This window comes from Cervus elaphus, chromosome 9 (genome assembly GCF_910594005.1).
Source record: "Cervus elaphus chromosome 9, mCerEla1.1, whole genome shotgun sequence".
Classification (NCBI taxonomy): Eukaryota; Metazoa; Chordata; class Mammalia; order Artiodactyla; family Cervidae; genus Cervus; species Cervus elaphus.
The window spans coordinates 96,163,835-96,177,472 of NC_057823.1; the positions used below are offsets into that span (position 1 = coordinate 96,163,835).

The window sequence follows — 13,638 nt, forward strand, 5'->3', positions numbered from 1 at the left end:
AGGCAGTGAATCCTGAGCTGGAGATCCAGAGAAATCAGATGGGTAACAACCGGAGTCAGGACAAGTTGAGCGACCCTCCAACTTCAGGGTTTAACGATCATAGGCCATCCATAGGTCTTGCCTTTGTCAAGGCAACTGTGTTTAACTGGAAAAATTACTACTATACAGAAATAGAATATCAAATGGCTGTGGCTGGGGGTATGAGAGGAAGTGGAAGGAAAGAGAATTGTTGGGGAGATCCTAGGAAAGATTCCTTTTTGTTACTTTTATCAGATTATAACATCTGAGAGTTAAAAAAAAAAAAAGAAAAACAAATTAACCTCTGAATTGACTTTGCACATCAGACTTCTTAATCCACTCCATTGCTCCACATTGCTTTCTCAGACACATGTAATAGACCCTGTCCTGGACTAAATATTTGTGTCTATCACACATTCATATGCTGAAGACTTAACTTGCAGTATGATGGTATTAGAAGGTGGGGACTCAGGGAGATTGTCAGGTTTAGATGAGATTATGAAGGTTAGATGTAAACTAATAGCTCAGTTGGTAAAGAATACGCCTGTAATGCAGGAGACCCCGGTTCGATTCCTGGGTTGGGAAGATCTGCTGGAGAAGGGAAAGGCTACCCACTTCAGTATTCTGGCCTGGAGAATTCCATGGACTATATTGTCCATGGGGTTGCAAAGATCTTCAAGGCAAATAGATGGAGAAACAGTGGAAACAGTCACAGACTTTATTTTTTGGGGCTCCAAAATCACTGTAGATGGTGACTGCAGCCATGAAATTAAAAGACGCTTGCTCCTTGGAAGAAAAGTTATGACCAACCTAGACAGCATATTAAAAAGCAGAGACATTGCTTTGCCAACAAAGGTCCGTCTAGTCAAGGCTATGGTTTTTCCAGTAGTCATGTATGGATGTGAGGGTTGGACTCTAAAGAAAGCTGAGCACCGAGGAATTGATGCTTTTGAACTTTGGTTTTGGAGAAGACTCTTGAGAGTCTCTTGGACTGCAAGGAGATCATCAGTCCATCCTAAAGAAAATCAGTCCTGAATGTTCATTGGAAAGACTGATGTTGAAGCTGAAATGCCAATACTTTGGCCACCTGATGCAAAGAGCTGACTCATTTGAAAAGACCCTGATGCTGGGAATGATTGAAGGTGAGAGGAGAATGGGATGACAGAGGATGAGGTGGTTGGATGGCATCACCGACTCAATGGACATGAGTTTGATGCCCAACTCCGGGAGTTGGTGATGGACAGGGAGGCCTGGCGAGCTGCAGTCCATGGGGTCACAAAGAGTCGGACAGGACTGAGCGACTGAACTGAACTGAACTGACGCGGGTTAGAGCCCCACGATGGGACTGGTGTCTTCATAAGAGCAGAAAGAGACGCCACAGCTTCTGCGCTCAGCCTTGTGAAGACACAGCAAGAAGGCAGACGTTTCCAAGCCAGGAAGAGGGCTCTCACCAAAACGCTGGCTCTGCCAGCAACTTGATCTTGGATCTGTGAGAAATGCTAAGGCATTTCCGTTGTTTAAGCCACCCAGTCTATGGCATTTTGTTCCAGCAGCCCAAACTGACTAAAACAAACCTCTTCGGCGGTTTTGAATACTTTTGTATCAATAAGAAGACAATTTGCTATGCAGTTTATAGGCAGTATTGTGGGTACTTTCTTTCTCAGTGTTTTGAAATTTGAACATGAGAGTCTCCAGAGGAGTGACTAGATCTCTGAGCAAGTCTTTCGTAAGTGAGGTTTCCACCTTCCTCCAGCTTTCTTTCTGATTATAAAATTCAGCATTAAAACTTCACAGAAGACAGTTGACCAATAAAGACATCCAACAATGTGGAACACCTTAACCATCCAACCTTTGACCCTTTCTAGCAGAAAACCTCAATTAGCTTCAGCAAAGGCAGTGACTTTACTTGCCCTTGAACACATAATGCATGTTTTTTTTTTCCCTGTGCTTTGGTTCAAGTCCTCCTTCCTACCCCGAGTGTTGTTTCTGCCTCTCCTTTCTAGCCATCCAATTTACTCTCAGATTTCAGAGGAAATGCCACCTCCTCCATCATGCCTTACTGCCTGATTCCAGCCCACATGAATGGCCTTTCCTATGCTCTTATTCCATCAGTGGCCCTGTGTCTTAGCACTTAATCTTCTATAAACCATGCTAATAAAGTGGATGTGGTGCTCCTGGCTAAATTTATCAAGTCAGACTTGGCTGGGCTTACTTCTGGCCAGAGGAATGAAATGCCTTGGGATAACAATTCATCTTATAGAGAAGAATTGTATGTTATTTACCTCAGAGCAGATTGTGATTCCAGAGGACAGGAAGTCTGGTTCATTCTTCTCTGTATCCTCCTTGGTATCTAGCACAGGCCTGTTCATCTAGAAGCAGTTGCTGAATTCATTTGGACTGTAAAAAATACTACATATCTGAACCGTGCAATTGAATGAACATATAGAGGAGAGGTGAAAGTACTGTGATTCATGGAGAGATCAAGACTTCCTTCTAGAATAGGAGATTTCTTACATGAACCACCATGGTGCCCACGCAGCCTGGGTGTGTTGGTGGTAGCCATGTCTCAGCTGGAGATGGTTGAGTAGGTGCAGGAAGATGAAGCCTGCATAGGGTGATTGCTAGTTGCTTGCCAGCTAGGGCTTTACTTTCATGATAAGTAGAGCTTATGGCTATCCTAAACAGCGATCTAAGTACTTTTGTCTTAAAGTGTCAGTTCTCCATTTATGTTGACTGCCTGGAGCATAGCGTTGAAAAGGATTTGAAAGTAGTCTCTGGGATCAGCGGAACAAAACACCACAATTAATCAGCAATGAGGCCCTGGTCTATCTGGGGACCCTGACCTTGATGGCATAGAGTCAAAAAAAAAAAAAAAAAGGTCAAAATAGGCCTTTGCCACATAAAGATTTACTGCAGAAATAAAGAATTCATAATTTGTTAACAAAATATTAGACTGCTACATTGTATAACAGAAATTATTTTAAGGTAATATTAGAGCTCTAAAATTTATGGCACAATTAACTAAATACATTTAAGGGGAAAAGTAGATAAATGTGGACTGAAAAGGACAGAAAAAATTATGCAGGGGAGGACAGCCTAAGCTGAATCTCCTCAGAAAAATGAGATTTAGACCAGGATGGGCAAGAGGGTAGAAATTATGCTCCCAAAAAAGTGATAGTGGCATCTGACAAAAAGAGTAAGAAAAATAGTAATGCCTCAGTGGAGGAATTGTGTGTGGGAGTGATAGGAAAGTATGCCATGAGGAAGGGGGTACAACTCGATAAGCAACAGGCCGAGGGGACTCTGCTTCTTTTAATAATTGGAAATTAATTCTATTGTTCTGGTGCCCCGGGCAAGTGGGTGAGAAAGGCAGGGGCACGGATTTCCTTGTCCTTTGTCTTTGAGGTGCTGTGCTGTCTGTAGAGGCTCCATTCATGAAAAACAAGGGCACAAACACACAGAGAGAATGTGCGGTTGCTCTTATGCATCTGGGTGAGCCCAGGAAAAATGTTTCTCTGGTAGGAGCTTGAGCAGAAAAATCCATGAGGAGTGGGTGGGAGATGGAGCAAGCAGAGTGCTCCTTTGGCAACCTGGAAGGAAGGAGCATGAAGCCTCTCAGAGGGCTTTTATCCTGAAAACTTAGACCTTGTCATTTCCATAGATTGGGCATGATGGAGATGCCAACAGGGACACATGACCTATGTTTTCATATGGGAATTCTGAGATTCAGAGGATGTAAATGTGCCATGTATTATAGCGTTTGTTACAGGAGAGTCCTCAAGTAGAGGTTTTGGTTCAAACACAATGAAATGGGTACTGTATCATGTCTCTCCCCGTTTTATCAACAGGCAGGCAGTTTATTTAGGCAGTTAAAAGCATGGCCTCTGGAGCCAGAATGCCTGGGTCTGAATCCGGTCTCTCCTGTGCAGAGATACCTACCGAGCGCCCCTGTTCTATCTGTAAAAGGCAGTATTTACAGGGTTGCTGTAAAGCTCAAAATGGAAAATGCTGAGAACAGAGTTTCACGCATAGTAAGCACTGGAGGGTTAGCTATTATTTGTGGTTGCAGAAGGTGAAGGAAGAAAGGAAAGGCCATGATTATACACTTGCACATTGCATCTTTGAAACTGACTGCTCCTGGATTGGAAACCATATCATTAAACATTCTGAAAATAGTCTCAAGTCTGAAAATCCTCTAATTGTACACGTTGCGCTATTTAATTTGTCTAAAATATGTGAGGAATTCAGAGATGGAAATGAGAAAGCTCTTTTAATATCATTCACTGGTAAAGTCAAAGCTTCATGATAGCCAGAAAATAAAGGGAAGAAATACTACATGTCTCAAAATCTGGAAACACGGATGTTTGTCCAATTTTTCACTTTCTAATGAATGCCAATGGTAACAGACCTGCTCTTAGGAAAAACTACAGAAAGGAACTAACTCTTATTTCAAATTAATGTTAATAACTCTTATGCTTCAGGAAAGTAGAAACACTATAGTTCATTGCTCAGTTCAATTACCTAATATGAGGTAAGTCCCGACTGGAAAGACAGTCATTTGTCAGCAATAAGGGATCTTAAAAGTATGTCATAAATCTATCAGAAAAAAAGAACTCATTTCTTCATGCCTTACATGAGAAAAAATTCTAGCTGGTTAAAAATTTCCTTTGCCAAAAATTAAGACAAATTGGAAAGGCTACCATTTTAGGATAAACCAGTTAGAGGCTTTCAAGATGAGGAACATAGTTTCAGATTGATTCTCTGCCTCCAAACAGACGGATTTATGGTATGTAATATTTTAATATAATCTTCAACTATAAATTACTCTTAGCAGGTGATATTTTTAAATAAAATTAATAGCATTTTCTGTTCTAGCAATTCAATCACATATACCTTGTTTTTGTAAATGTGATCCACTAGTTTTATTGAGGAGAAGCATGAAAAGGACTCCCAAATAATTTAAGGAGCAAGCTCAAGGCATCTTGCCAATTTGCCATTCATGCAAAATTGGGTTCCTTTAGGTCTTGTGCTTGGCTTGGCAAACACTAGGACAGTGACCGACAGAGCCAGCTGTCTAAACATTTATAACCATTCTCAGGCTCGGACAAGTTTTGATCAGGCTAATGGAATCTTGCTGACACCGCTTATGAGTCGTGTACGACATGCGGGAAACTCGGGCTACCTCTTCTTTTCTGTAGACACTCTCTCAAAGGTAGCCGCAGCCACACACAGAGATGAGACCGCTTAAGAGTCTTGCTTTGTTCCCAGCATTACTAGCTTTCTTTTAGTTATTCTCCAGAGTCACTGCCTCGCTCCTGCAGCAGTTGGGAAGCGGATCGTCTTTCTTCTTTTGTTTCCTTTTTCTTTTCTTCTGATCTGGTCCCTGTTCTCCATCCTCAACACTTTCTCTGAGGGAATTAAGTTCTTTGGGATGTTTTACAAAATTAACCTCTTGGAAGACTCTCCAATATATACAAAAAAAAAAAAAAATTACATCATTCTTTTTAATTTTCACCTTTAGAATTTAAAATTGAGCTATAAATCATTTGGGGGAGAAATTTAAATAACACTTTTTTTTTATTGGAGGATAACTGCTTTACAATGTTATGTTGGTTTCTGACATACAACAACATGAATCACTCATAATTTATCTATCTATCTATCTATCTATCTATCTATCTATTAGCTATCTCCCCTCCCTTCTGAGCCTCCCTCCTGCCTCCTATCCAATCCTCTAGGTAATCACAGAGCTCCACGCTGGGCTCCTTGTGTTAAATAAAACTTTTTTTTTTTTTTTAATATCTTTGGACGTACAAGGTAACTTTTTAAGAAGGCAGAAGGGAGAGAATATCAAGGAACAAGATGGAATCACAAAGATGAAATAAAAGGTCATTAAGTATACCACCATTAAATGGCAGCACCTGAGCTCCCAAGTGTGGTTTTCATGTATATCATGGTTCAGATGATGTCATACAATCACAAAAGCTACATAGACTAAAAACCTGATGTAATCTATTTAAGCAATTAGGAAGTATATATCTTTCCCATGTACCGCTGGGCACTGCATTTGCACTGTAAGTCAAAGAGAAAAACAGATATCCTATATTAACACACGTATGTCCTATATTAACGCATGTATGTGGGATCTAGAAAAATAGAACAGAGGAACCTAGTTCCAGGGCAGGAATAGAGACACAGATGTAGAGAACAGACATGTGGACACAGCAGGAGAAGGCAAGGGAGGGATGAACTGGTAGATGAGGCTTGACATAAATAGATGACCACGTGTAAAATAGATAGCTAGTGGGAATCTGCAATATAGCATACGGAGCTCATCTCGGTGCGCTGTGGTGACCTAGATAGGTGGGATGGGGGTGGGTGGGGATATATGTATACACATAGCTGATTCACTTCATTGTACAGCAGAACCCAACACAACATTGTAAAGCAATTATATGCCAATTAAAAAAAAAAAAGAGAGAGACTTTGTAGGACTGTTGACTTCAGGTAACAACCAAAGATCCAAGAAAACAAAAAATAAAAACCAAAAAAAAAAGCAAACACTGTTGCTTTGCCGACCAGTTCTGTTTAGTTAAGATGGTCAAATTTGCGCAAATGTGGCTTTAGGTATGTCACGTACTTTCCCCCGGTATAGTCATTATAAGAAAGCTATCCATGACCCTGCCACAGCTATTTAACTGGGTTTTTGTACAAGGCACAGACAGAGGTCAGCCCTGAAGAGCTTGATGTACACAGCCCTTGGTGATTCAGAGTTGAGGGTAGACCGAGAGAATGAAAATAAGAACTGGCGGGCTGAGTCACGGTGCTGGTGTGGTATATGGGGTAATTTGGGCTGCTCTACCAAAGCCAGGGGCTTCCCGGGTAGCTAGATGGTAAAGAATCTGCCTGTAATGCAGGAGACCTGGGTTCCATTCCTGGGTTGGGAAGATCTGCTGGAGGAGGACATGGCAACCCACTGCAGTACTGTTGCCTGGAGAATCTCATGGAAAGAAGACCCTGGCGGGCTACAGTCCACGGGGTCACAAAGAGTTGGACATGACTGAGTGACATCACAACACCAAGGTCAACCTGAGGCAGCGCTCTGGGGAAGTTGCCTGAGGTGGCTGTGTTTATTTTCAGAACCCGTTCTTCTTCTGAAGATGCTCCCTCCTGTTTCACGGAGCTGTCAACTGAAACCTGTGTGCAGTCAGGCTGTGATTAAGGTGTCACGGGATGATGGCTTAGTAAGTCCCAGTACCATTTATCTCATCTTCCTCCCTTTCGTGATGGAGAAAACCAGTGAGTCAGCAACCAGAAAAGTCTGCTGTGCCTGCTAGGTGCCTGGCCCTGTGAGGGATTCCTCTGGCGGCTACATAGAAGTGCAAGGTATGGCTTTGCCTTCCTGGGACTTGCAACTGAGATGTGGAAAAAACATGCCAGCCAAACTATAACTCATGGGGCAGAGCCCTGTGAGAAAAATGTAAACTACGCTCGACAGCCCGTAAGTGCCAAAGGAGTGGTGACTAAATGTTGGGTTCCCACAGCTGTGTCACGGGATGGGATCAAAATAGGGATCAACCGATTATCATCGCAGAGGAAGGGGAAAAAAAGCGAAACCATAATGCAAACAGGATTCCAAGGATACCAGAGAGAGAGTGTAGAAAACTACAGGGAGTGTAATAATTGCCTATTTTGTCATTATTAAACTTTCAGTAGGATTCTTTTTTCCCCCCTTTTCTTTTAAAATAGGAGTTTTAAAAGCTACCTTGACAGATTAAACTGATATGAGCATTTGAACATGGAAGAAAAGCAATAAGAGCCTTTGGGGTTAAAATGTCAATATGAAATGTATTCAATAAAGAAGATTCTTTTATGAAAGGCTTCTAAAGTTGTCTTACATTTCTTAAATCAATCTGTAGCACATAATCAGTAAAACCGTATCATTTAAACAGAAAAATCATAACTTAGAAACTCACCCTTGTGCAGCTGTATCCTATTATGGGCTGTAACTTAACACATGAGTTTCAGAAGTTGTTAAAGTTGAGCTCAGGCTAACAAATCTTAACTGTTAAAAAAAAAAAGCCTATGGTGAGATGAGACAGCAGACCGTGAAGAGGCACCAGACTTGATCACAGGATGGATGTCAGTCAATATTCTTTTTGATTTGTTAAATCTTATTTATATATTAAGAAATAAACGTATTAAGACAGATGTTGCCATTAAGTGATCAAGAAGCCTCTTACTTTTTTTCCATTTTGAAAAATTTTCCTCTGCACTGAGACTATTAGTATTTAAACTCTGCCAAATGTATCTTTATTGAAAAAAGGAGAAGAGAACAGGGCTTATGCCACAGATAGCTGAACTGAAATCTGCATATTTCTCTTGAAATAAGTCAAAATAAAAATAGTTGTATCCTATAACAAAGTAAAACTAGCATTTGAATAGTTTTCTTCAGTAGAACAGGCATCCACAGTTTAGATGCTAAAATTATCAGAGTTCAAATTATTGTAATTAAGATGTAGTCATTAATCCAAAATGAGCTAGCAAGAAGTAGAGGTTTTTGTTTTTTGTGTTTTCACCATGCTCTTTCCAGCACACTTTCTGTGGTGGAATGCTATGCAATACTTGAAGGGATTTTACTACACAAGTGCCTTCATCTCTCACTTCCTACTCCATCCTTTACGTGAAATGAAGAAACCATAAATGTATCATCAAATTTACAGATTTCAGATAACTATGCTAAAAAGGCAGGGAAAATACTTGACTCTTGAGAATTTTTCCTCTCTTGCATTCTATACAGCCAGAATCATGATTACTAAGATATTTTTAATAGGTCTATAGTCTGGTCCAATTTTTCCAAAGGGTAAAAATGTACTTTTTGAAGTGTTCCCCTAACTTGGATAAATATAAGCTTTCATACAAAAAAGTGTCTCCTCAAACGGAAGAGTTAACAAACTTCAAATACGTGAGAAATTTTTCTTCTCATTGTTCAATGTTTAGTAAAGGTTCCACCTAATTTGTTTTCATTGCAAAATTTTGGGAAACATTAGTGAAATCTAACACATTACTTTATAAATCAGTGCTACAAACCAGCACATTCTCAGGGCTTCAGTGACAACTAAGATTGTAACTATCTGAGAAAGTTTGTCATAATTCTGGCTTTATTTAGTGGAAGTGGTTTCTCCCTATAGGCATGTTTACATTTACAACTCTTGTATCTTGCCTGAACGGGTAAAAGGATTCTTGCTGTAAAAAAGCTGCCATTCTCCCCAACTTAATATCAGGAAGCGTACCTTCAACAGATGTCAATACAATCTTTTCCCCAACACAACATAACGCCCCATGCTTTCAGAACTAATCTAGGATCACTGTTAACTCCAACAGCTCCCTGTTGCCGACACTTGTGTGTGATTCCACCTGCCTTTTCAGCCTTGTCTCCACCTTCCCTGATGCGTTGTCTTGTATTGCCCAATCTGCCTTTCGGCAAACTGTTCTCTCTCCTCAAAAATTCCCTTCCCCTCTCACTCTCCTGTTACACTGCCACTCAGATAAGCTTATTTAATGGACTCTCTCCAAACACCCAGAAAAGTCCATTTCAGTCCCACCTCTGTTTTCCTAACAGACACTGCCATGACAGCCCAAATGACGTGGCAATATAACTCTTCTGAGAGGCAATGTCTTGTATCGGCTAAAGGTGAGAAGTTGGAAGATAGAATTTGAATCCTGGCTCTATCATTTCATTAGGTGTGGTCTTGAGCAGGTCACCTTTAAGCTCCAGAAACTTCAGTTCTCTCACTATAAATCACAACAGTACCTACATTATTGACATGCTGTGAAGAATAAACATTCTTAGCATAGTGTCTTAATCACGGGATGCGGACTTGACATTCTAGCATTACTAATGATGCACGAAGAAAGATCCCAAAGATGGCAGATGCTCTTGCTTATGATGCTCTTGCAATTTGAAGGGTTAACAGGATAGAATCTGAATGTGAAGACTTCTTGAAATCAGGGCATGGTGACTTACTTTGGGCAAGCATGTGAGAATCTGTTAAACTATGGCCAACAGATAGTAAGCTTACACACAAACTCTCAAGAAAGCTGACAAAGGCTGCTTTCAGGATAAGCTCATCTTTGGTTGTGACGCATGACACAAGAAAATAAATTGGATGTTGCACAAAGCCAAGAATGGAAGGAAACATGGAGATATGCCTTAATTCCTCTGCAAAGAGATTCTGTTGGGCGGTGCAGACTCCTGGAGATACCTGTTACAAAGTGGAGACATTCAGGCAGTGGAGAGCAGTCCTGAGTCAGGTTAGATGAACAAAGTACAAACCGAGAGCCCACCTCATTTAAAATTTCTTTCCTTATTTTTCATTTGAAACTCAAAATAGAGAAAAGGGGGAAAATGTCATGAAATTCATTTCCTTTCAGGAAAGAAAATAAACAAATTACAACTTTTGTCAGATGAACACCTTGTCTAAAACAAACTAGAGATTTAATGCAATACAAAATGCCACGTGGAGGACCTCCTTGGCTGAGAAAAGCATTCATATTTTATTTCCTTAAATGAATATAACTATCCCCATGTGCATTGGTCTCAGACCAGAAAACTCTCTGGGTATTTTTCCTGACCAACTTGAAGAGAAAATCCAGTTTACTATTGCTTGTTTTTATACAAATTGAAAGCCAAGTGAGGGCAACAAATTAATCTCTCTTGTATTCTATGTTTCATAAAAATAAAAAGAGAAAAAAACTACCTTTGCATTTACAGAAGAGAAATTTAGACAAACACTTTTAGAATGTTATTATTTTTCTATGCTCCTTTGTTCAACTGTGTATGGTTTCAAACATCATTGAACTGGCTTTTCATCTTGTAGGAAAACAAGGTAGTAATTTTTCTTAAGGAATTGGCAGTGATGTGCTGAAGTGCTCAGTTCTTTCCTTCTGGCAAAAAGAGGCTGGCCTGGAATGGGGGAAAAGGAGCCAGGAGTAACTAGAGGAGAGAAGGCTGCTTAGAACCTGCTATTGAAGGTTGATGGTGACTTTTTACAGGCCGTGTAAAGCAGGAGTGCGGTGGCAGCAACTTACGGGTGTGCCAAAGGAAATGAGTCCATGTGCTAAACCCTGGCACACGCATGGTAGGGTGCCAAGGCACGGCATAGGCCCTTGTGAAGGCCGCCTCAGCAATAAGTGAACCTGTTCCCGTTTATTCCATGAAGACGGTGAGTGGTTGGATGTTTCGATAATATAAAAATCCCTGGCACAGAAATCTGCCATTTGGCTTACTTTCATTTAGTCATTTTTCAGATTAGAAACACCTGAAGGGAGAGGCTCAGTAGTTAAAATTCACGCCTATTAAGCCATGCAAGCAGTCGCAGAGTGGCAGCCCATTCTAGGGTAAGCAGGCAATGCTCTCTGATTAAATTTAAGTTCTGTGTTAATAAATGAAATGTGTGACACTTCTTTTCTTTTTGCTGCATAAAAGAGTTTCCACAAAGTCCTAGATGACAGGACACAATGTATGTTTTATTTCAACCCTTTTCTATCTTGTTTTCTCTGGTAAACTGTAAACAGCTGCCGGGATTTAGAAAGTGGTCCACATAATTTCAGATGAAATTTCTTAAATTCACAATGAACTCAGTGAAACATTTTACCTCTATTCCTTTTTACTGTTTCTACTATCCAAACCCTCAGCACAAGATCCCTGGTCCTCTACAATTTATCCAAAGTCTTAGGTCGAGAGCCCTTTTACCCTTCACTAGTGAATTCAGTGCTACTGTAGGAGATATGCAGTCTTTCCTTGCCTCTTCACTTAAAAAAACATGCCAAACCTGAATAGATTCCAGGCTAGATGGGAGGGGGTGGGGAGAGATTTTTGTTAGTTCTAACACAGCTATTGACATATGCTTGAAGATAGTATTTAAAAGAAAGCGAGAAAATAAGAAACCAAGAGAACAAGAGAGAAATAAAGGAAGAAAGAAAAAAGAAAGAGCAGTTTTTTCACTTTATGCCTTAGAGAGCAAATTGGTTACAATTTAATTTCTAGGAAGAAAATTTTATAGAATAAAATTGCCTAACATTTCTTCATCACACATATGAGAAATATAAACTAAAAGGACATCTGGAAACGAACATTATTCAGCAATCAGAAAGCAAAAATCCAAACCATTGATGTTTTGATGGAGACAAACATATGAGATTCCCAAAGAAGAAAGCTGTAACTTATTGAAGTTAAAAAAAAAAAAAAATTCCATATGCATTTTACCTTTTGGGCAGCTCCATAGCAAAGTTCTGTTTCAGAAGCCCTTTGTAATATGAACCCCACTGTAGATAAGATACAAGGCAAAGATAGTCTGTCTTGCAGCAGCAGGAAATCAAATTGGTTCCAGAAACAAAGTTACATGACAAATGGTTTAATAGTATTGCCAGAATTGGAAATCTTGATTGAATTATTTTTCATAATCATTAAAAAAAGATTTTGAAATAACTCTGCCATGCATAGTTGTTTAATTTTTTTGTGTGTATGTGTGTGTGTGGGGGGGTGGCGTTTTGTTGCAGAGGTGGGAAGACATCTTATTTTATTGGCCTTTTAACTAAAATGTTATCATTTGTTATCAAAATTTAAGAGCTCAGTGGTGATATATTCTTAACTTTTGTTTGCAACAAAACATTTCAAACAGTACATTTTTAACATAACTAATACATGGCATGAAGGACTAAACAGGTTTAAAAGGGGATATATCTTATTATCGTCTTCAAGTTATTTTTTGTTTTAATCCTAGTACCAATCAGCCTTGATTTATTTTAAAGAGCATCTGGAAAAGTTCATCAAGTCTGAGGCGAGTCTTAGACTTTAGGACAGACTTCTAAATGGTTAGCAAGATGTATCATTGAAAAAAATAACCCAGCGACTGATACCCGTAGGTGAAATGAAATCATTCTCCTGACTGAAGTCAGGAACAAGTTAAATACCACTTAGACCACAGCGCACGACTACAGAGATTTAGGAGAAAACATACTGAAATAAGATGTGACTAGACATTTAGGACTATTTTCTAAAAAAGTAAAAAAAAAAAAACTTTTTCCCCTGCAGTACTTACAGTCTTTGAAGACCAGAGCCGGGTCTCTGTGAGGCAAGACTTGGGCAATGATGTGTCTCAGGGATTCCAAGGTTCTGTCCATCGTGGGTCTGCCTGTGCGAGCCTGCTGCACAGTGTCCTCATGCCTGGATTCTTGCAGTCCTGGTCTGAATTTGTGCAGCTCATTGATGCACAGGATTACCAAAGAATCTCTTTTAACATCTGCCAATCAGACATTTCCCAGAATCTAAAGACCCCTCAGGGGGCCCTCCTCCCAGGCTCACTTATCTTTGTTGTATGCTGAGCTAATTAGCTCTAAAGGCTGGCTGACAGGCGGGTTCCCAGTGCTTCCTCCTGTTAAACACACCCACCTACAGGCTAGCTGGGGAAGCTCACTAATCATGCGAACAGCCTTCCTCTACAACCAGATTTTGCCTGAATGGTGTGCAGCTTTCTGACTTCGATATTTCTTTTGGTCATTCATCTTCTGATGCGCTGTCGTCTGGGACATAGAATCAGAAAGATGATTTCTCAAGGA

At 40.1% G+C, this 13,638-nt stretch overlaps 1 protein-coding gene across 1 annotated transcript in view; it reads right to left on the reverse strand.

The window, feature by feature from the left end:
• The window catches only part of LIX1 (limb and CNS expressed 1), a 53,285-nt gene extending 39,861 nt beyond the window's left edge, over window positions 1–13,424 (reverse strand). The window contains exon 1 of the mRNA XM_043913681.1: window positions 13,122–13,424. Coding sequence (XP_043769616.1) covers window positions 13,122–13,203 — 82 coding nt within the window. The 5' untranslated portion in view covers window positions 13,204–13,424. The remainder of the gene's footprint in view (window positions 1–13,121) is intronic.
• Between the last annotated feature and the right edge of the window lie 214 nt (window positions 13,425–13,638).